This window comes from Eupeodes corollae, chromosome 1 (genome assembly GCF_945859685.1).
Source record: "Eupeodes corollae chromosome 1, idEupCoro1.1, whole genome shotgun sequence".
Taxonomy (NCBI): Eukaryota; Metazoa; Arthropoda; class Insecta; order Diptera; family Syrphidae; genus Eupeodes; species Eupeodes corollae.
In genome coordinates, this window is record NC_079147.1 from 172,705,679 (window position 1) to 172,725,934 (window position 20,256).

The window sequence follows — 20,256 nt, forward strand, 5'->3', positions numbered from 1 at the left end:
TCGCTTTTTGAACTATCAAGTTATAATAATTAACAATTACGTTATTTTAAATGGTAATGCTGTTATAATTTGTCCAACTTTTATGTTTTAATTAATTAAATTAAATAAAAACATTCAATCATCATCATTCATTCGGCAACCGAAGACTTGGACTTCGTTAAAAAGTATCGATCGCGAGTCTATGTCTAAAAGTTGAGCGTTATGAGACTTGTACGTCATGTTGAACTCCATACCTTTCTTTCTAAAAAGGAGGTCTAAACCAAAATAGCAAGTTCAAGCGACCTTGTCGCGCATTTATTTTTGCATTCTTACATAATTACGATACACTGTTGAAAAATACAGGCCTCATTTTTTTTTTATCAAATGCGTCCTGGTGTCTGGAAAACATAATTTCTGGGAGAATTTCTAAGAAGTTCATTTCCGCCACCCGATTTTTTTTATTAATCACAATTTTTTTTTATATACATTAAGTAAGCACCAACATTATTCGAGCTTTTAAATATTAGATTCAAGATTGTGGTGTTTAGTTCAATTGAAGCGTTCGTCGTGTTAATACTGTTTACAATTTCTTTATTGAGAGAATATTTTTTATTTACAATGAAGTTTTCGTGTGTTTTATTGATGGTGTTCGCTATATTGCCATCACATCTTATTTTAGGTCAAATCAAAACTAGACAACCGGTTTTGGGAAGCCTTCTACAAGGCTACAATTCTTCGACAGATTTATATAAATCGGAGAATTTGTATAATTCTACTAATGCAGCATTGCCAGCATCGAATTACAATATTCAGTCTGTACCAAGTCAATTGGTTTTCATAGATAAGACAGCCGAATTTTTAAATGTAACAAGATCAAAAATGGCATCGGGAATTTGTTATACTGAAGTTCCGTAAGTTAAAAATGTTGTGAAACTAAAGTGAAAAAAGAAAATTATTGATAAAAACAGAAAATTATTTTTGATAATGACAATCAGCTATTCATATTCAAACGAAATAAAATAATTTCCTATAGTGATTGATAAGTACGTATCATCTTATTAACTTAAATTCTGTTTGTAGTTAAATAAAATATTTTGATGCTTATTTGGAACGTGTCTGAATTCAAATTCAAATAATACGTGAATATGATTAGAAATGCATTATGTACAAAAATGTTGCACACAATACTTGGTCATGTTTTTTCCCTCTGATTATCTAGTGTCAAGGTGCTATTTGAACTTTTACTACACACATACGACAAATTAATAGTTTATTTACGATTAAAATGTTGTTGAGCTGTTGTTAGAAGTGTACAAATTTAAGTAAATTAAATATCTGAGATATTTTCATATTTGACGAGTAAGAACGACGTCATTACTCAAAATGGAACTATGCACGCTCCAACAACACATTGAAATTGTTGAAACTCACTAAATTCACAATTAAAGTGAGGTAAACTTAATATTTTTGGAAGTAGTGATCATAATTCACCATTGAAGCGTTTTTATTTAACATGTACATACATATGTACATACATAGGTGACCTTAATACTTATCCTGGTGCAAGTCCAAAGGTTGCCCGTTTTATTTTATTTGGTCTTAGCTGGTTTTTACATCCCTGATTTATGTTACCCCCCCCCCCCCCCTACCTCCAACTTAAAGTTTAAATATTATTTGTATGTATACATAAGTCATTTCAATATTAACAATATTATAAACGATCATCCTTCTTACAGAACTGCATCACTTGTCCGCAACTTAAATGCCATTCCCAGTGGTAACGGTTCGACCCCAACAATGAGTCGCATTCAAATATGCTGTGAAGGTTACGAACGCAATCCCCACATTTACCGAAAATGTGATCCAATATGTCGAGATGATTGTCCCAATGGTATTTGTACAGGTCCAGAAACTTGCCTTTGTCTGCCAGGAAATGTTCGTGACTACGAAGAAAATTGCGTTCCAATATGCCCGATTGGTTGTCGCAATGGCAACTGCCAACCAGACGGATCATGTGTTTGTAAGCCTGGTTATATTTTGGATGCTGTTACAAAACAGTTCTGTAAGCCACATTGCAGCAAAGGATGTGGCGTTGGCATGTGTGTCGCCCCCGACACTTGTCGTTGTTCTCCAAAGTACGAGTTATCTCCAGAAGGAATTTGCCTACCAAAATGTGAAAACTGTCAGCATGGAACTTGTACAGCTCCAGGAATTTGTAATTGTAATGTGGGTTATATACGAAAGGAAAATGTTTGCGAGCCGGTGTGTACTAAGTAAGTCATTTTTTGAATTTGTTGTACCAAATACTTTATTAAGGCTCCTTTATTCTTTGTAGAGGATGTGTTAAGGGATCATGCACTGCTCCCGAAACTTGTACCTGTAAGCCTGGATTTGATCTTGATGCCACCAAAGCCAACTGCGTACCTCATTGTGACAAACCTTGTTTGAACGGATTCTGTGATGGCCACAATATTTGTTCTTGTAATTTCGGTTACATTTTGGATGAGACCCAGCCGAATGTCTGTAAGGCTCATTGTCCGGCTGGATGCCTCAATGGATATTGTACTTCTCCAAACTTCTGTATTTGTAAGCCAGGCTTTATAAAAAGTGGAATTAAGGGCCGACAAACTTGTGTACCATTGTAATTTGATTACATGATTTTTTAAAAAAAATAATAAAATCTATTTTTCTAAATGCGTTATTTGAAATAAAAAGAAGGTGTTTAATCTAATAACTTTCCCAAAAAAATTTGTATAAACAAAGTATAGCGTCCAAAAGAATATTAAATGTTTCCAACATTTTGAAATACAATTAATAAAAAAAAAAAACAGATACCAATTCGAAGCGAAAATAGCTGGTTACCTGGTTTTTTCAAAACAAATCGCTGGATGTTCAAAACTTATAAACTTTTTTTAAGTTTTAGAAAAGGTCTCAAAATTGACATCTTCGTTTTCTATATTTTACATTTTTCTGCACATTTAGTAACATTTTTAATTTAATTTTCCATAATATTTTATAAGGAGTGTTAATGAACTTAAATGTTCCAGTAGAAATTTAATGAATAAAACAATATTGGAATTTTGTAAACAACTTTTAAGTCCAAAATAATATTATATTATGTACAGAAATTCTCATAAGTCATAACATATATTCCTTACTTATCAATTTTAATAACAAATGTTCTAATTTGCATAGGCTCAAAGCTCACCACAAAAGCTGGGTCCTTATCTTTCTTTGATGCTTTTAATGGTATATGCTTAGCTTTAATGTACTGATTTTTTTTAACCTTAGCACCCTGTTCGACGAATTTGAGTCTCTTCATATCACTAAGAGCCATAGAACCATCAAGTGTCGTTTCCCTTATTTTAGATCCACCAAGTTCTATAAATATTGGACGAATGCTGAAACTTATCTTCGAACTTTCTGAAATATCCAAAAAGTGTTCTAAACGCAAAAGAATTTCAGTATCTGACCAAGGTTCAATGGTGAGGAGATGAATGCCTGTTGGGAGAGAGTTGAAGGATGGAACTAAAGGTACTTGAACTTTGCTATCAGTTCCGTTTGAACTGAAGAAGTTCCAGAATGGAAGAAGAACCTCCAATTGTATTTGTCTTTCTACTATAGAGGATTCTTTTTTTGGTGGACTTATCACGAGATAGTACTTTCCTCGAGCAACCAGTCCCTGACCATAAGCAGTTTCGTTAAGAGCCTCTCCTACACCGAAAGCATCATCATTTAATAATCTCCGATGAAGCATGAGTTCAAGCGATCCATTTTCTATACTTGAACCACCTTGGGCCCTATCGTTAAGTATTGCAAGTCGGGTTTTTTCATCTTCCAATGCAATCCTCGAAGTAATGGGATAATAATTTCCTGAAACTCTTTCTGTGAGATTGGCTGTAAACTTCTCGCGGTGGTTGCGAATTCTCTTCATCATATCACGGCCATTAGAATCAGTGTAGAATACACCCTTGGAATTGATTGGACTAGTGAATTTGGTTATTACTTCTTTTCCCACTTTGTCATCAATTGGAATTGGCCCAATGAGCCATTCAAATTCCACTCTATTTGTATTATTGTAGATTCTTATGACTTGACTAATCCAGTCGTTGAAAATTTGATGCACTTCTTGAACGAGTTTTCCTTTAATAACATTTAAGTTGACTTTTGTTGCAACGGCAACTTCAGTTCCATTGGGCCGGAAAATATAAGCCCCGGAAGATCTGTTTTTAAATTCAGCGTTATTTCCACTTGCTCCTCGATAATAAAAGAAATCTTGACGAATTTTTTGATCTATTCCATTCATTTTTATTGCAACCAAATGCCCAGTAGAACTGAAGTTCAAGCGAATATTCTGAAGAAAGAAGCAAAATTATTAAAAAAAAAATATTTACAGAATTACAAAAATTGAAAAGCTTACAGAATTTTCAACTGTGAAATTGTTCAGTTTGGGTTGGTTAGGTGCCTTTGTTGCTCGGCTTTCATAAAATTTCTCGACTATCACTGGCGACCCTCTGCCTGACCTGAACTTTGCAAACCATTCTGGAACTATTTTGTCCTGAATTTTTGGTTTCGAAATGCGCTTCACATATATAGTTTGGATGTTGATAACTGTCGCCGTAAAAACAAGCTCATGCTGAGTCACATTTCTTCTATACGGAATCTTCAAAACTGACCAAGCCACTGGCACAACCTCAGATGGAATAATGTTGCCTGATTTGTCGGAGACGACATAGGTTCCGTTTGAAATTGGAATTCTTACATTTTGTGTAGAAATCTTTCCAAGAGCGTTAAATAGCGTCACAGAGAAACTGTCTGCCTTAGAGGAAAGAGAACACACACTTATATTCGATAAATGACAACTCTCGAATTCTCCCTTCGTTAGGTTTGTTAACTTTTGAAGAGCTTCCCTTGTATTATTTTCGCAATCGAAAATGGCGCCATGGAGTAATTTATCATAGTCTTGAGCGACCTTTTGTTTTTCAGTTCCAGTGATAGCGTCATGATGTTGCATAACACCCATAGCATGACGAAGATTATCGAGATTGTTCTTAGCACTTGCTGAAGATAATTTGGCGAAAGTTGTAAGTTGCTTACAAACTTGGAGAAAATGATTCCCAACACGTTCGTATCGTTTCTGAGTTGGTCTAGAGCTGTAATATCCAGTCCAGTAAGAGTGCCAATCTGTTGAATAAGGCAAAAAGTCTTCAGTTTTGGTTGGCCAAGTCTGCAAATCATCATAAAGTGACTTGAGGTAACACGATGGTGTTGAGTAGAAGATGTTCACTTTCGATCCAAACTTCTGGCGTTCATTAACATATCTGCGAAAAAAAGAAGTCTTTGTTAAGATATCCAATGGACATCTCCTAAACTCTTTGGTTACTTAATGAGCTTGTCCATGTTCTTGAAATTGATTCCTGCACTTTGGTAATTAAAATCGTCACCCATAGGGATCATTAAATTATTGGTCTTGTAATAAGCGCTCATATTCTTGGTATAGTCTAGAAAGTCTTCGACTTTTTTGTTAACGTTATTATCAGCACTTTTCCCATCGATAATAGGGTCATCTTGACATAAAGTATCGAAGCAAAAGCCTGGAGGAGCTGAATAGTGGTTGTAGAGTAATCCAGTAAATAGTTCAGAGCTTTCACCTACAAATAAACAAAAGTAAAGTCAAAGTTTTTTGAAAGTCACACGGGTGGTGTCTTTACCCAAACTTGGACTGGCCTTCCAAATCATTTCAGCTGAAATATTTTTAAGTCTCAAGTTTTTCTCAACCCAATCCATGCGAGCAAAAAACTCTCCATCGAAACCCATTTCAGCAAAAGTCGATGCCATTTGTCGAGAATGACCAAAAGGATCGATTTGCCAGCCAACTTTAGGTCGTCCACATTCACCAAATGTCTCATCAAGTCTCCTAAAGTAAAACAATTTATTAAACTTGCTTAAAATAAAAACCATTATTAGCTTTAATACTTAAGTCCAATGGTAAATTGATCAATAACACTCTGATAATGGACGGCAGCTTCATCGTTCATGCTCCATGCACCTCCAGTGAACTCCAATTGACCATCGTTTACTAACTTTTTGACAATCTTTTGGGTGCTTGAGCTTTGTTCATCCCACCATTTGAAGAAAAACGCCGACTCAACGTAGATGAATCTAAATTGAAAAAAAAAATAGTAAATTAAAAGCTGCAACTTTGACTTTCATTAAAGATTATTTAATTTTGTGAAAAATGTATCAATACCTTCTATTTCTTTCTTTTTGGAGCTCATCGATAACAGAATCTAAAATGTATTGAACTCCAGCCCTTTGGATGCCTGTTTTGCTGCCATAATAGTATTGATCAACTGTTTTAAGCCACTCAACATCGTCATGAGAATGTGGAACAAGGTGAATGTTGGTGTATTTTGTTGGTGAAGCAGGACATGACTTTGATGGAAGATAGAATTTGATGATGTATACAAACAATAGTGGGAAAGATTTCTAATTTTATTTGAAAAAAAACCTGCCTCTTTTTCTTAATTTTACAACAAAATAATAAAAGGTAGACATTAAGTCTCTACAACATATTTAAGTTAGTTTTAGCTAATAAAAGTCACACTCATGGTTTAAATAAAACTGGAGCTTGAGCTATAAAAAGATGGAAAAAAGGAATGCAATGCGATAAGCGACCTCTAAATATCAAAAAGTAGGCATGTATATCATTTCAACAAGATCCATTACCAAAACAAAAAGCAAGTTGCATTGTCATAATCGCAGATCGAGTTTTAATAGTTAATTCCTTAACTTTTCTCATAATGCGCACTTTGTTTACTGGAGAAGATCACAGTCTCAAATAAATTTAAATTGGATCAAAACGAGAATTATATACAAAACCCTGAATAGGTATTTTTTACCCTTTAATATTACCGCAGTCATATTAGAAATTCAAAATTGAATGTAAAAACTCATAAAAAATAAAAACTATGGAAAATCCAAATAGATGCCAAAACCACAATACTGTTTTTTTACATTTTTCCACAAAATTCCTCATAATTTACAGAAAAGTATTAATATCTTGGATTTTTTTCACTTGCACCTTTTATGAATGGTCTAAGTTAACAAAGCATGTAAAAAAATCCCATATTCATTCATAAACCCAAGCGTCAGGTACAAATAAAGCAACCCTTTGAAGGTGGTCTCAAACTTTTGACCGGTAGTGTACTAGTTTTGTATAAGCAACACTTAAATTAGCTTCTTTTTTACTATAATCCTTATGTATTTTCAGGCAACAGATCATGACTGTGAAATCAAATGATTAAAAAATATCAGATAAACATAAACTAGCTAACTCAAAATTGTTTTTGTTTATAAATTTGTTTTATAGATACTCGACTGTAAGTTCCAGTACTAAATGGGTTTTGAATTTGATAAAACTGTGATTCTTATAAGGTACTTGAAAAAGATTGTATTACTATTTTCGTATGCATTGTTCATTCATTATCGATGAGACGATTTCAGTTTTGTATAATAAAATGTATGTATATACAGACTGGCAGAGAATATTTTAATTGAAACATTTTGAAATTTTACTATCGTTTGGAAAGTAATTATTCAAATTCAATGTTTATTATAAGAGTTTTATGTTATTAAATGAAATTGTTTGTACGTATGTATGTACATATATCACACCAGTCAATCAAATATTTCAGTTGATTGTCATAATTTGTATAAATTCTTATGTTTTTATTTGTTCGGTGTTTTCAATAAAGTAAGTATAAGATATTAGTGGTTTTTATTTATTATTTTTATTGTGCTGATGTATGTAGATACATACCAGCTAACTGCATAGGTTTGCAGTTCTTTGCGGTAAGAAAATTCCGATAAAATATGTACATACGTAGTTTGGAAAAAACTCTGGTGTCGAAGCTTAGTTTTGAATGCATCAGTTTTAAATGAACATTGATTTACTCAAAATGTTATGGAAAAGACATTTGGCGTGCTGAAAAAGTATTTTTAAATGCTTTTACCGTTTCCTCAACTATAAAGTAGAAGCTGCAACTTCTCATTTTGCCAAGTATATTACATAAAGAAGTTAAGATTTATTTCCCTTAAGTAAAAATACTACTGTTTTGAAACAGTCGTCGAATTGAAATCACACCAAAACACTTGAAAATAGCCAATATCGATGTGTAAAGCACGAAAAATCACTTTGTTTTGAGTTCGAAAAAAATTAAACCGATTGCAATCCAATTTATATTTTGAATCGATTTCAATTTTATTTCGAGTGAAATGTAGAACCTAGCTGTATTCATACATACATATATGTATGACTAAAAAAAAACACTTTGTAAAACTAAAATAATGTTCCTTATCGCAATATTTTTGTGTTCAGTTCAAAGAAAATTATGAATATATTTTCAATTGCATGTTCAAGCTCACCTTATATCCACACTTGGCTTCGGTATCAGCAATTTCAACTGCCAATATAACAGCACACAGAACTAGAGCGGCAACGGGTTTAAATGCCATTACCACGCCTTAATTTTGTTCTCTTGTCTTTTTTACACGTTGGCCTCAGTAACTATTCTATTTCTATTCTTGACTATAGCTAGCCGACAACTGGACCCACAAAGCCTTAGGGATCCCGTAATAAAGCAAAAATTTACTCATCATAAGTACATATGTATGTACATACAACAACTATGTTCAGTATCAGATTCAAAAAATACTTCACTTTTGTGTTTTTGTTTAGTTGGAAATTTAGTATCTTGTATTCTTCTTATCTCTTAAAAATACTTTTTTCAAAAAAAATTAGATATTTTGATTGATATTAAAAATATCCGAGTGAGCAAAGTAATAAATTTATATTTATCTCTATAAATCTTCAATGATAAAGAGACTTTTGTTAGTCCAGTTAGTTAATTTTTTTAAGGCATATCATTTTAGTATAGGACATTCATTAAGATGGTATTTTAAATTTAGAGACACTTGAAAAAGATAAGGATTCTGTTACCAAAATGTTGATTGACTTCTTTTTAAAATGTATTGGCTTATTGTTGACAAAAGATAAGAACTGTTTTGCGAAATTGATCTTTTAGATTAAAATGTTATTTATTTTGACACAAAGCAAAGCGGTAAATTATAAAAATTATAAAAAACAAGAGCAATTTAAATACACAATACACAAACAAGTTTTAATTAACCTGTCATTTGTTATAGTGTTTGTAAGAAATATTAATTGAAACACCCCATTTTCCTATATAATATTCTTAATCATAGTTAACGTATTTTATTTACATTTTAGAACTTCATTATGATGTTTAAATCCATTAATCGTTCGATATTACAGCTTTTCTATTACCATGGTATTATGTATGCGTTTTCGCAGCTATACCAAAAATCCCTAATAAGTATACAAATTGTCAACTATTTTTAAGCTAGTCAGTTGCAATAAAACCTTTATTGTCGAAGCATCGTTTGTCTACTTATTTTATTTGGTTTTGATTTTTCACTCCGTGCCCCTTATAACCTCAGAAATGGGATAAAGTACAGTCACGTAAATTATTTTAACAATTTCAATTAATGTGCCAAAAGTTATGAATTTATGAGAGTTTATGTTACGAAATTTATTTAAAACAAAAGTAATTAAGAAAACACTTATTTGGCGATTTAAAGTTAATTTAATAAAGTGCTGTAGGAATGACTTCAAGAGCTTTACGATTTATTGAAATCGCCAATGTGCAACAACTAAAAGATAAGCTGGCTGAAATTGGGCTTTCAACAAATGGACTTAAGTCAGTGCTAAAAATTCGACTGCAACAAGCAATAACACAATTTGAAGAATCCCAACTTGAAGAGCTTTTCCCGGCAGTTGAAATTATTGATGACGAAAACTCAGAGGAATCTTCGCAGCTTGAGGAGCAAAATCGATTGGTGTTGCAGCAACTGGACAGTTTAAGGCTTATTGTTGCAAGAAAAGAGGAAATTCGACAGCTTCAGATAAAATTAGCTGAACTTAGTCAACATGGTGAGACGAATAATTAAATTTTTTTCATTTAGAGATTTTGAGGATTCTCTACCAACTTTCTCCGGCGATGACAATTTCCCGGTGCTGAAGTGGATCAAAAGCATTGAGGAATCAAAACTTATATACAAATTTGATGACGCAAAATGTTTTATATATGCTCAACGTCTACTAAAGGGAACTGCGAAACTCTTTTTAAGATCTGCATCATGTCGCTTTTGGAATGAATTGAAGACAGCTCTAATCAGTGAATCCCAACAAGACACCTCAGCATCTGATGTACATAACACCTTAAGCCTAGTACATACTTGTGAACCATCTCGTGAACCCATACAAATTTCAGTTTTTGGTTCACCCGTGAACTTGCTCGTGAAGCTGAGTGGAGAACAAAGTGGAGAGTTTTCGTTCACGGGCAATTCACGTGCAAAATGTACGGGAACTGTTGGTGAAGCTTTGACATTTGGTTTGTTCATGTTCACAACGTGTACTCACAAGTGTGTACCAGTGAGCAATGTCAAAAGTTCACTTTCTCCACTGGCGAACGTTCACTTCACGAGGAAGTATGTACTAGGCTTTACGAAGCAGAAGAAAGCGAAGTGACGAGAACATCCAACAATATGTGCTCATCATGCAAGAGATTGCAATCTCGGCTGATATCGAGGAGCAAGATATCATTAACTATATCATTAAAGGTATACCAGACACGATGTCTAACAAACAAATTTTACTTACAGCGAATAGTATTGCGGATCTCAAGATAATTTTGAGAAAGTACGACAAAATGAAGACGCCCGAGTTCCAACCAACGTCATCAAGCTACAAAGCAGTGACGTTTGATACCAAAACCTCAGCTCCCAACACAGTCTCCAGAGGCAGAGTGAGATGTTTCAACTGCAATGACTATGGCCATGTGCTCACCAGCTGTCCGAAGCCCCGCAGAGAGAACGGTTCATGTTTTCGATGTGGCCAAATGGGTCATATGATAAAAAATTGTCCTCAATCAGCATTGTGTGTCTTGGATGATTTAGACATCGCCGAACAACAACATCGATCTACTTTTTTAGACGATTTCCATGAAACTTTTAAATACAATTTTATCAGCGATGATTCAGAACCTATCACCACCAAATTGGAAGCCAAAACATTGATTGACACTGGAAGTGTCATACAACAACAATATTTACCGCCTTACCTGATGACGTCGATCGACTCTTCAATGCATGGCTACGTGGGAATCAACAATAGTAAAATGATTATTTTTGGTAAGGTTTATTGCAACATTGAAATAAATAGCTTTAATTTTAAGAACATATGTTTATATGTTGTTAAAAAAGACACTATGAAACATATAATTATTTTAGGTAGAGAATTTTTACAAAAAAGCAATTTAAAATTTTCATTAGATGATACAAAATTAAGTTCTTTGAAAATGATAATTCCCAAGTATGTGATTTTAATGAAGAGATTTTAAATATCGATACATTTGATTGTCGACGATAAAATAATTTTAAAAATAATGACAATTTAAGCTTGAAAGAGGAAAACAGAATTAGAGATTTAGCTTTTGGAAATGTTTCTTATACTAGAGTTTTTAATGAACATAATGAAAATGAAATCAAAATGCGTATAATTTTAACTGATACGAACAGTGTTCTTAATTGGGCTCCGAGGAGACTACCATATGCTCATAAAGTAGAGCTTCAGAAAATTTTAGATGAGCGGTTAGAGAAAAATATTATTCGAGAAAGCAACTCGCCGTATGGTTCGCCTATAGTTTTGGCTAAAAAGAGATCGGGTGAGCCGCGCTTATGTATAGATTTTCGGCAGTTAAATAAAGTTACACAGAAAAATAATTTTCCGATTCCTTTAACCCATTTGTCCCCAACGTTGCGTAGACGAAACATTTCAAAAAATATTTTTTTATTACTATGTTATTGTACCAACAGAACAATATATTCCTATACTATATTTTTGCAATTGTCGATTTATTTTCTTGGCTCGGAGTACAATGGGATTTTCCAAATTGCCAATTTATATTTACAAAGCCATAAGTAAAGTAGAGATAATATCATATTCGGCTTTTTATTTATAATTTCTATGTAAATTATCTTTTTTATAATTGTTGCGTCTATGCAACTTGGGATTCTAATGTAATTAGTCGTCCATTGTTTCGCGCCGTTATTTCAAACGCACGAACGATTTCACACTAAATAATGTACATTGTTAATCCCAATGATGCTTATACGCAACATTTTATTGTAAAAAAAACTAAAAAACTCAGAATTTTTTTCAATTTAAAAATTGAGTATATTTTAAACGAATAAAATGCAGTGAAAGTATAAAATTTGTTTTTTTTCCAACCTCGGGAATTAATGGGTTAATCGAAGATATGTTGCCCGTTTTGAAAAGTTGTTCTCAACACGTACAAATGGACCCCTTTAGGTCAATTTGAGTACCTCGTTGTTCCATGTGGACTCAAGAACGGGCCTTCTGTTTTTCAGCAGTTTATAGAGCAAACATTTAAGAACCTTATACGTTCTGGTAAACTTCGGGTGTATTTTGATGACTTATTATTCGCGACGGAAACTAAAGACGAACATTTTCAGATTTTGCATGAAGTTTTTTCAATATTCCACCAATTTAAACTAGAATTTCGCTTTGATAAGTGCATGTTTATGTATGAATCAATAACATATTTAGGCTTTGAGGTTTCGTTGCGTGGTATAAGACCAAACGCTGAAGGTAAACGCGCTGTGATGGAATATCCAATACCTTCAAATATTAAAGCATTGCATTCTTTTTTAGGCCTTTGTTCTTATTTTAGACAGTTTGTTAAAGATTTTTCAATCATCGCTAAGCCTTTGTACGACGTTTTGAAAAAGGATGCAAAGTTTGTTTTTGGAAAAGAAGAACTGCATGCTTTTGAAACTTTAAAAGACAAACTTATTGACTCGCCAGTTTTAAGCATTTATAATCCAAATGCTGAAACTGTACTTCACTATGATGCGAGTAACCTTGGTTTTGGTGCAGTACTACTGCAGCGTCAGGAAGACAAAATGTTTCACCCCATTTTCTTTTTTTCAAATCGAGCAACTGTACAGGATTCAAAGTACCATTCTTATGAGCTTGAAACCTTGGCAATAATTTATGCCCTTAGACGTTTTAATATATATCTTACAGGAATAAAATTTAAGATAGTAACAGATTGTAACTCACTTATCTTGACATTGAACAAAAAAGTTTTGAATCCCAGAATTTCGCGCTGGGCCTTAGAGTTGCAAGAGTACGACTATTCAATAGACCATAGAGATGGTAGGAAGATGACTCATGTTTTGACGCTCTTAGTAGAGTTCATAATGTTTTGATGGTGGTTGAAGCAGACTCATTTGAGAATGCATTGGCCGCAGCGCAGCATGCTGACCATTCAGCTATTAGTGAAAATGTTAGAAGAAAGGGAAAGTTCCCTTTATGAACTAGTCAATGGTCTTGTTTATCGAAAGATAAACCAAAAAATCTTTTTCTATGTTCCATTGCAAATGGAAAGAAACGTTATACAGACTCATCACGAAGCACTATGTCATGTAGGAGTTGAAAAGTGCTACGGTTTTTAAAAAAAAATGTATGGGCTTCCTTTGATGAAGGCAAAAATTAAAAACTATATTGGCTCTTGCCTCAAATGTAAGCACTTTTCCCCACCAACAGGTAAGAAGGAAGGTGTCTTGCACAGTATTCCAAAAGGTGACAAGCCATTTGACACCATTCATATAGACCATTATGGTTCGTTGCCGTGCTCCGTGCGCAACGCAAGAAAACATGTGTTAGTAGTTGTAGATGCATTTTCTAAATTTACAAAATTGTATCCTTAATTAATTTTTTAATCGACAGATTTTAATAAATCTTTTCACGCACAAGCTTTTATACTCTCTCAATACAATTTGATTGTCAAAAATGTCACTGTTTCTTTTTTTTACTTTTAAAAAAATATGAAACTTTTTGTACATAGATATCTTAAAAATAGGTCATAGTATTTTTACGGAACTGAAATGTAAAACATTTATTAATAACTGCATACCAGAAACATTTTTAAACTAAAACTGAAAAATTGTATATATTAAAAATTAATTTAAAACGATTAACAAAATCAACCTTTCTTCGAGAAATCAAATGGCGTTCAAACTTTTTTTGCTGTACATTTTTGAATTTTAAAATGCAAAACACATTTTTAAACAGACTTTTTGGATACATAGTCAAGTTCGTACGGCCCTAATATGGGTCAAACAAATATTCGATATTTTATATGCATATGTCATTTCCAAACATGCATATGTACGTATGTACATATGTATGTCATTTCCATTTCAATCTCTTTTTCCTAAATTTACAGTTACGTACTTGGAATTAATATAACACTAGTCGTAAATATACAGACAGCGCACGACATTACATAGGTAGAAAAAATGTTCTCTAGTTCTGAGTCATGAAGTAACGAACCACAGAAAAGGTGAATGTGTTGAAAAAACCTATACGTCAAGCACAATAAACGATCTTGAAAATCAGAACAAAAAAAAAAATCAAATGGGGTGGCGCAACAGTCCGTTGTGAACCAAGGCCTAGTGACTTACAACTCTCAACCATTCCTGTGTGCGAGTACTGTTGTCAGGAATGGAAGGGACCTACAATTTAAGGCCGAATCCGAACGGCTAGTTTGAGAAAGCACTTTTTCATGACAAGAATTACTCTTAAAGGAATTGTCAATTCCTCGCAAGAGGCAGTACCCGCGAAAATTATTTTTTTAAATTATGGTGGCACAGGCAGGGATTGAATCCAAGACCTCTTGCATGACAGTCCAACGAATTTTTTTTTTTTTTTTTTTATAATTCATTTTTATTAATTCATTCTTAAACCTATCTTAAAGCTAGACAAAAATTCATAAAACTAGCCTTATTATCTATAACTTACAACTTAATGGTCCCATACGGACACTCTAAGTTAAACTATAACTCTAACTTCTAATGCCTTTCGGCCCTAAGAACTATTTTACTTCATTTAAATTTCATTTCATTTATTTTTGTATTTATTAGAAAATTGTGAGAAAAAACTAATATCAAGGTCCTTAGTCCAACGCACTAACCATCATGCTACGGGTACTACTGAAAATCAGAACAACCATCTGAAAAAAAAAAAACAATTGTATGCCACTAAAAAACAATCCACATCAATGTATTTTACTTTTTTGTTTATTGAAAATACTGCCTTGAAAAAAAAATATAAGGAGGATTTGGAATCTCAAATAATAGAATTTTTGCTAGAAGTAAAAAAGGTATATCCATGTTTGATAGATGGAAAGAAAGTGTTGGTCTGCAACTAAAGGAATTCGACCCTCCCGAACGTTCGCAGTGAACGACTAGAAGATGTGTTACCGCGAAAACAACCTTGCCTCTGAATCATCAATAACGAACTTGACGAAAATTACAAATAAGAGCTTTGTGCGCTTAGAAAAAAGAATCAATAAAAAACCGCATTTACTGTATTCAAATCTTTAAAATTAAAGAAACTTTTGGGCTTTAAGAAGAAGTTTTACTACATGTGATTTGATTATCTCAAAAACTGAAAGACATACAAAAGAAGAGTTTTCAACGTTTAATAAAAAAAATCAATCAATTAACATTGATTACTTTTTTACCGATATTTATAACTATTACTATACTCAAAGTGATTTTGTAAACTTTTTGTTCATAAATTTTGACTTTGAAGCCGGTTATTTCAAAAACAATTCACAATGAATACTTATCTAATATTTTATGAGGCTAAAGTACGATACCTCAGGCGACAAGATATTGTAACAAATTTGTATAGAACAGTTAAAAACAAGCATTTTAAATCAAACAAAACTATGTGTAGTTTTTGAAAAAATTTTAAACTCAAAATTTGAGTAAAAAAAGTTAAAAAAGGTTTAAAGTGTAATTTTTCAATACTTAAAAATTATCTACTATTATTTTTATTTTAGAATTGAAGGTCGACTTCACAGTAAATAACGTAAGCGAACGGGTTAAAGGGGGAGAGTACGATAACTTTGGCGCCGAGATATAATAACGGTTTTTGGTAGAGGGGCTTAATACAAGCATTTTTTACTATGGGAGGGGGGGGTCTATCTCCCCCCGTTTAGGCGGTAGGGGCAATTTAAAAAAACATGTACTTTAAATGGAAAAAAAATAATTAAAAAATAACGGTAATACTTACAATTAAGTATTATACCTTTTTTTAAAGCCAACACTTGTGTCTAGTAGCTTGTTTTTAAATCAAGTCAAAACTATGCATAGTTTGCGAAAAACACTGTTTTAAACTCAAAATTTGGTCAAAAAAAAAGTTAAAAATATGGTTTAGAGTGTAATATTTCGAAACTTTTAGATTATCTACAATTTTTTTTTTTAGAATACATTGCCCTTATTTATTTTTGATCGAAAACTGAAAACTAGATGTTTCTATGTCTTCTAGTTTTTGAGAAAATTGAAAATTACCAAAACAAAATATTTCAATTAAATTACTTTTTTTATATCCAGTTTATTTAGATGCATATGAAATTTTGCATGCCCTCACCGAACCTTTCACCCTCTCCACCTTGCACCCACCCTAACTCGCACCCACCCCAAATCCTATAGTGAGCCCAAGCAGGGGGGTTGCAGTTAGGCATCTTACTGTTTGCATTAGAAATTTCGTATATACCTACATATGTGATTGTTGTTTTATTTTGGTTTTGGGGTTTTTAAAACTACTTTTTAAAGAGTTTTTTTGGTATTTACTTTCAGGATAATTGTTTAAGATTAGGTCATTTTGTGAGTCAAGTAAAGCAATTCATTTAGCATAACCCAGAATGCACCACGAGGAGGTAGAATTGCATTGCATTCCGCGTCCCAGTCAGTTAGTTTTTAAGTAAGTCAGGAGTTATTGAAAAATAGTCACGTTAATTTTCAATGTGTTGAAGGTATGTAAGTCTCGTCAATGAATTCATCGTCCGTACTAGTGTCACTGTGGAGTTCGTTAAGTTCGTCATTGATGGTCAAGAGCCGTGGTTGTTTTGGCGGTAACACATCTTCTAGGTGTTCACTGCAAACGTCGGGAGGGTCGAAGTGCTTTAGTTGCAGACCTACACTTTCTTGTCCATTAACCAAACATGGGTATACTTTTTTCATATCTAGTAAGAATTCCATTATTTGGGATCCCAAATCGTCTTTATATTTTTTTTCAAGGCAATATTTTCTATAAAATAAAAGTGCCATATATTGATGGATGTGGAGTGTGGTTTTGCGGCATAAAATTATTTTTTTCAGAAGTTTATTTTGATTTTCTAGATCGTTTATTGTGTTAGTCTTATCGGCTTTGTCGACATATTCGCCTTTGCTGTGGTTTGTTACGCCATGACTAGTAGAACTGGAGAATAATTTTTCAACACCTATGTATTGGCGTGCGCTGTCGGTACAGATACGACTTGTATTGGGGTTAACATATTTATGAATATAAGGCCACAAATCTTCCCTACATTTGGAATTGACTTTAAAGAAACGTCCGACTTTATCTTCTTTGCAATATAGCCCCAACACTACAATTGTCATCTGTTCTGTGACACGGCCTTTGTGGTATTTTCTTTTCGTTAAAAATTAATATCAATATGGGAGGATATTATTTCGGCTATTTCCCGACAATAATTATAGTAATCTATGATGGTAGATTTACTTAATTTATCTTTATTGTCGTGATTTCGCCAAGCGATTAATTGCTAATTTGAGAATTTACGAAAATATTTAAAACAAAATCCTTAAATTGTAGCTTAAGATTTAATTAATTACCTGGAAAACCATGTTTACAGGCATTTTAATCACAAAAGAGATAATTATAGCAAGCACTTCATTTATCTCTAGCCGACATTGAGGGCCATGGAAAAATGTTCCTATTGATGGGTTGATTGTATTTCTACAAGTTTTGTCACCTTTTCTTTTTGAGCCCTTTTTTGAACATCGCCAAAACCAACCGAACTTTGATCTTTTTGAATTTTCCACGGAGACGTTTTGGAGGGAATTAACCCGATTTCTTCCAAAAACGCGAAACTTTTTTCGTTTGTTGATACCAAATCCCCAAACGAACAAAAAATCGAAAAATTATTTAATTTTGGGTGAAGAAGTGGATGTTTAGCCGCCATTTTTAAAAAGGGAATCCGACTTATTCAAACGTTAAATGGAGAATGGCTTTGGTAAACAATAACCTGCACCAAACTTGTTAAAAAAAACGGTTAAACATCAAATGCTTCCTATTGTTATTTATGATCTAACTATATAGGTACATACTTTTTACTATGGCTGCATTATATGTGTGTACATAGTTATATGCATATTTATGTATGACATAAACATATGTGCATGTTAAGAAACTACGAGAATTTGCTTCCGTTGTGTTGTTGTAAAGGTAATGCAAATTTTTTTATAATGCAATACATTTTTATGCTCAAATATATTAAATGTTAAAGTTTTTGTCAAGTACCTAACGGTATATTTAGAAAAAAAGAGATTGAAATGGACATGACATATATGTACAAGTACATATGTTTATGTATATAATATCAATATTTTTTAATTCAGCTTATTTAAATGCAAAAAAAACTTTGAATGCACCTCATCTTGCACTCACCGAACCTTGCTCCCTCCTCACTTTGCACGCACTCCAACTTGCACCCACCCCAAATCCTATAGTGAGCCCAAGGAGGGGGGTTGCAGGGGGGCAGCATGCCCCCCCTTACGGATCCCACTGTTGCATACAACCAAACTTGCACCTACCATTGTTACTATCAAAATAAGATTTTTGAAGCAAAAAAAAAGAATTAAATTAAAATAGTAGTTGTGGTTATTTTCAATTTTCTCAAAAACTAAAAGACATAAAATCATCTAAATTTCAGTTTTCGATCAAAAATAAATAAGGGCAATGTATTCTAAAAAAAAAATTGTAGATAATCTAAAAGTTTTGAAATATTACACTCTAAACCATATTTTTAACTTTTTTTTTGACCAAATTTTGAGTTTAAAACAGTGTTTTTCGCAAACTATGCATAGTTTTGACTTGATTTAAAAACAAGCTACTAGACACAAGTGTTGGCTTTAAAAAAAGGTATAATACTTAATTGTAAGTATTACCGTTATTTTTTAATTATTTTTTTTCCATTTAAAGTACATGTTTTTTTAAATTGCCCCTACCGCCTAAACGGGGGGAGATAGACCCCCCCCTCCCATAGTAAAAAATGCTTGTATTAAGCCCCTCTACCAAAAACCGTTATTATATCTCGGCGCCAAAGTTATCGTACTCGTGCCGGTTAAAGGTTCATTTAGTCCATACTGTATCCTGTGGCAGGTACGAAAAGGACAACATCTCTGTTTTCTAAGATTTCTGTCTGAAACATAAAAAAGGTAAAAAATTCAACAACTCAGGTGAATTAATTTATTTAAATAGAGTTTTTCTACTGATTTCAATGATTTGAGATCAATAAATGCGCACCTTGATTTATAAGAAGGCCAAAATAAATTTCTCAACGCAATTCTTGTGAATCTACTTTGTATGTTTTCAATCCTATCAAAAGAATTTTGTATAAAAGGGAGATCGTACACCACAACAATATTCTAGTGTAGGTATAATTAAAGAAATACATATAAATAGCTTTATTTAATTATAATAGACTGTTTCTTTATAATAAACCAAGAACTGAATTTGCCTTGATAAAATTAAATTTATACATATATGATGTAAAAAATTTTTCATCAAAAATGACTCCATGATCTTTATTTTCTTTAACAGTGGATACAATTTCGTTACCAAGTCTATAAAACATCCTCCTGTATTTTACGCTCCGAGGAGTTGAGGCAATAATTTGTAAAGAGAAGAGACATACATTTATAAGTGAACCGACCCCTGCAAAACACATGCTATCTTGATGTTACAATTCCCTTGACTGCAAAATTAAGTTCAATTTTTATAGTTCTTAGTTAAATTTGTAAGAACACTTTTAAAGATATTAGGTCTGAATTGTTAAAATGTTGACTCTTAAAAAAAGGATAATTTATAACTGTTAGTGTTGTCGTTCTTTTTAAATATTTTTTTTCAGCCTTATACTACTTATATCGAGCCCCTCTAATGTAATTTCGACTTCTTTGTAGTATTTATGAAAAAAAATAAACAAAAGGTTTATTTTTTTCTACGGTCGCCCAACCAATTAAAAACTAACAAGT

The 20,256-nt window shown here is 32.8% G+C and overlaps 2 protein-coding genes across 2 annotated transcripts in view; one reads left to right on the forward strand and one right to left on the reverse strand.

Annotated features, from left to right (window-relative positions):
• The first annotated feature begins 518 nt into the window (after positions 1-518).
• LOC129954001 (epidermal growth factor-like protein) lies at positions 519-2,696 on the forward strand. The gene is made up of 3 exons (XM_056067589.1): positions 519-890; positions 1,716-2,252; positions 2,315-2,696. The coding sequence occupies exons 1-3, from the start codon at positions 598-600 to the stop codon at positions 2,622-2,624; spliced, it is 1,140 nt and encodes a 379-aa protein (XP_055923564.1). The 5' UTR covers positions 519-597; the 3' UTR covers positions 2,625-2,696.
• Positions 2,697-2,916: 220 nt separating this feature from the next.
• LOC129953996 (lysosomal alpha-mannosidase-like) overlaps positions 2,917-20,256 on the reverse strand; it is a 424,309-nt gene continuing 406,969 nt past the window's right edge. The window contains exons 2-8 of the mRNA XM_056067579.1: positions 8,407-8,559; positions 6,230-6,414; positions 5,956-6,141; positions 5,691-5,896; positions 5,363-5,630; positions 4,400-5,300; positions 2,917-4,333 (exon numbers count right to left, since the gene is read on the reverse strand). Coding sequence (XP_055923554.1) covers positions 3,134-4,333; positions 4,400-5,300; positions 5,363-5,630; positions 5,691-5,896; positions 5,956-6,141; positions 6,230-6,414; positions 8,407-8,496 — 3,036 coding nt within the window. The 5' untranslated portion in view covers positions 8,497-8,559 and the 3' untranslated portion in view covers positions 2,917-3,133. The remainder of the gene's footprint in view (positions 4,334-4,399; positions 5,301-5,362; positions 5,631-5,690; positions 5,897-5,955; positions 6,142-6,229; positions 6,415-8,406; positions 8,560-20,256) is intronic.

Excerpts from the sequence above, each read along its gene's own strand:
- LOC129954001 (XM_056067589.1), top strand. The coding sequence starts at position 598 with ATGAAGTTTTCGTGTGTTTTATTGATGGTGTTCGCTATATTGCCATCA. Across the intron at positions 891-1,715 it reads ATTTGTTATACTGAAGTTCC|AACTGCATCACTTGTCCGCA; the intron begins GTAAGTTAAAAA and ends TCCTTCTTACAG. Across the intron at positions 2,253-2,314 it reads TGCGAGCCGGTGTGTACTAA|AGGATGTGTTAAGGGATCAT; the intron begins GTAAGTCATTTT and ends TATTCTTTGTAG.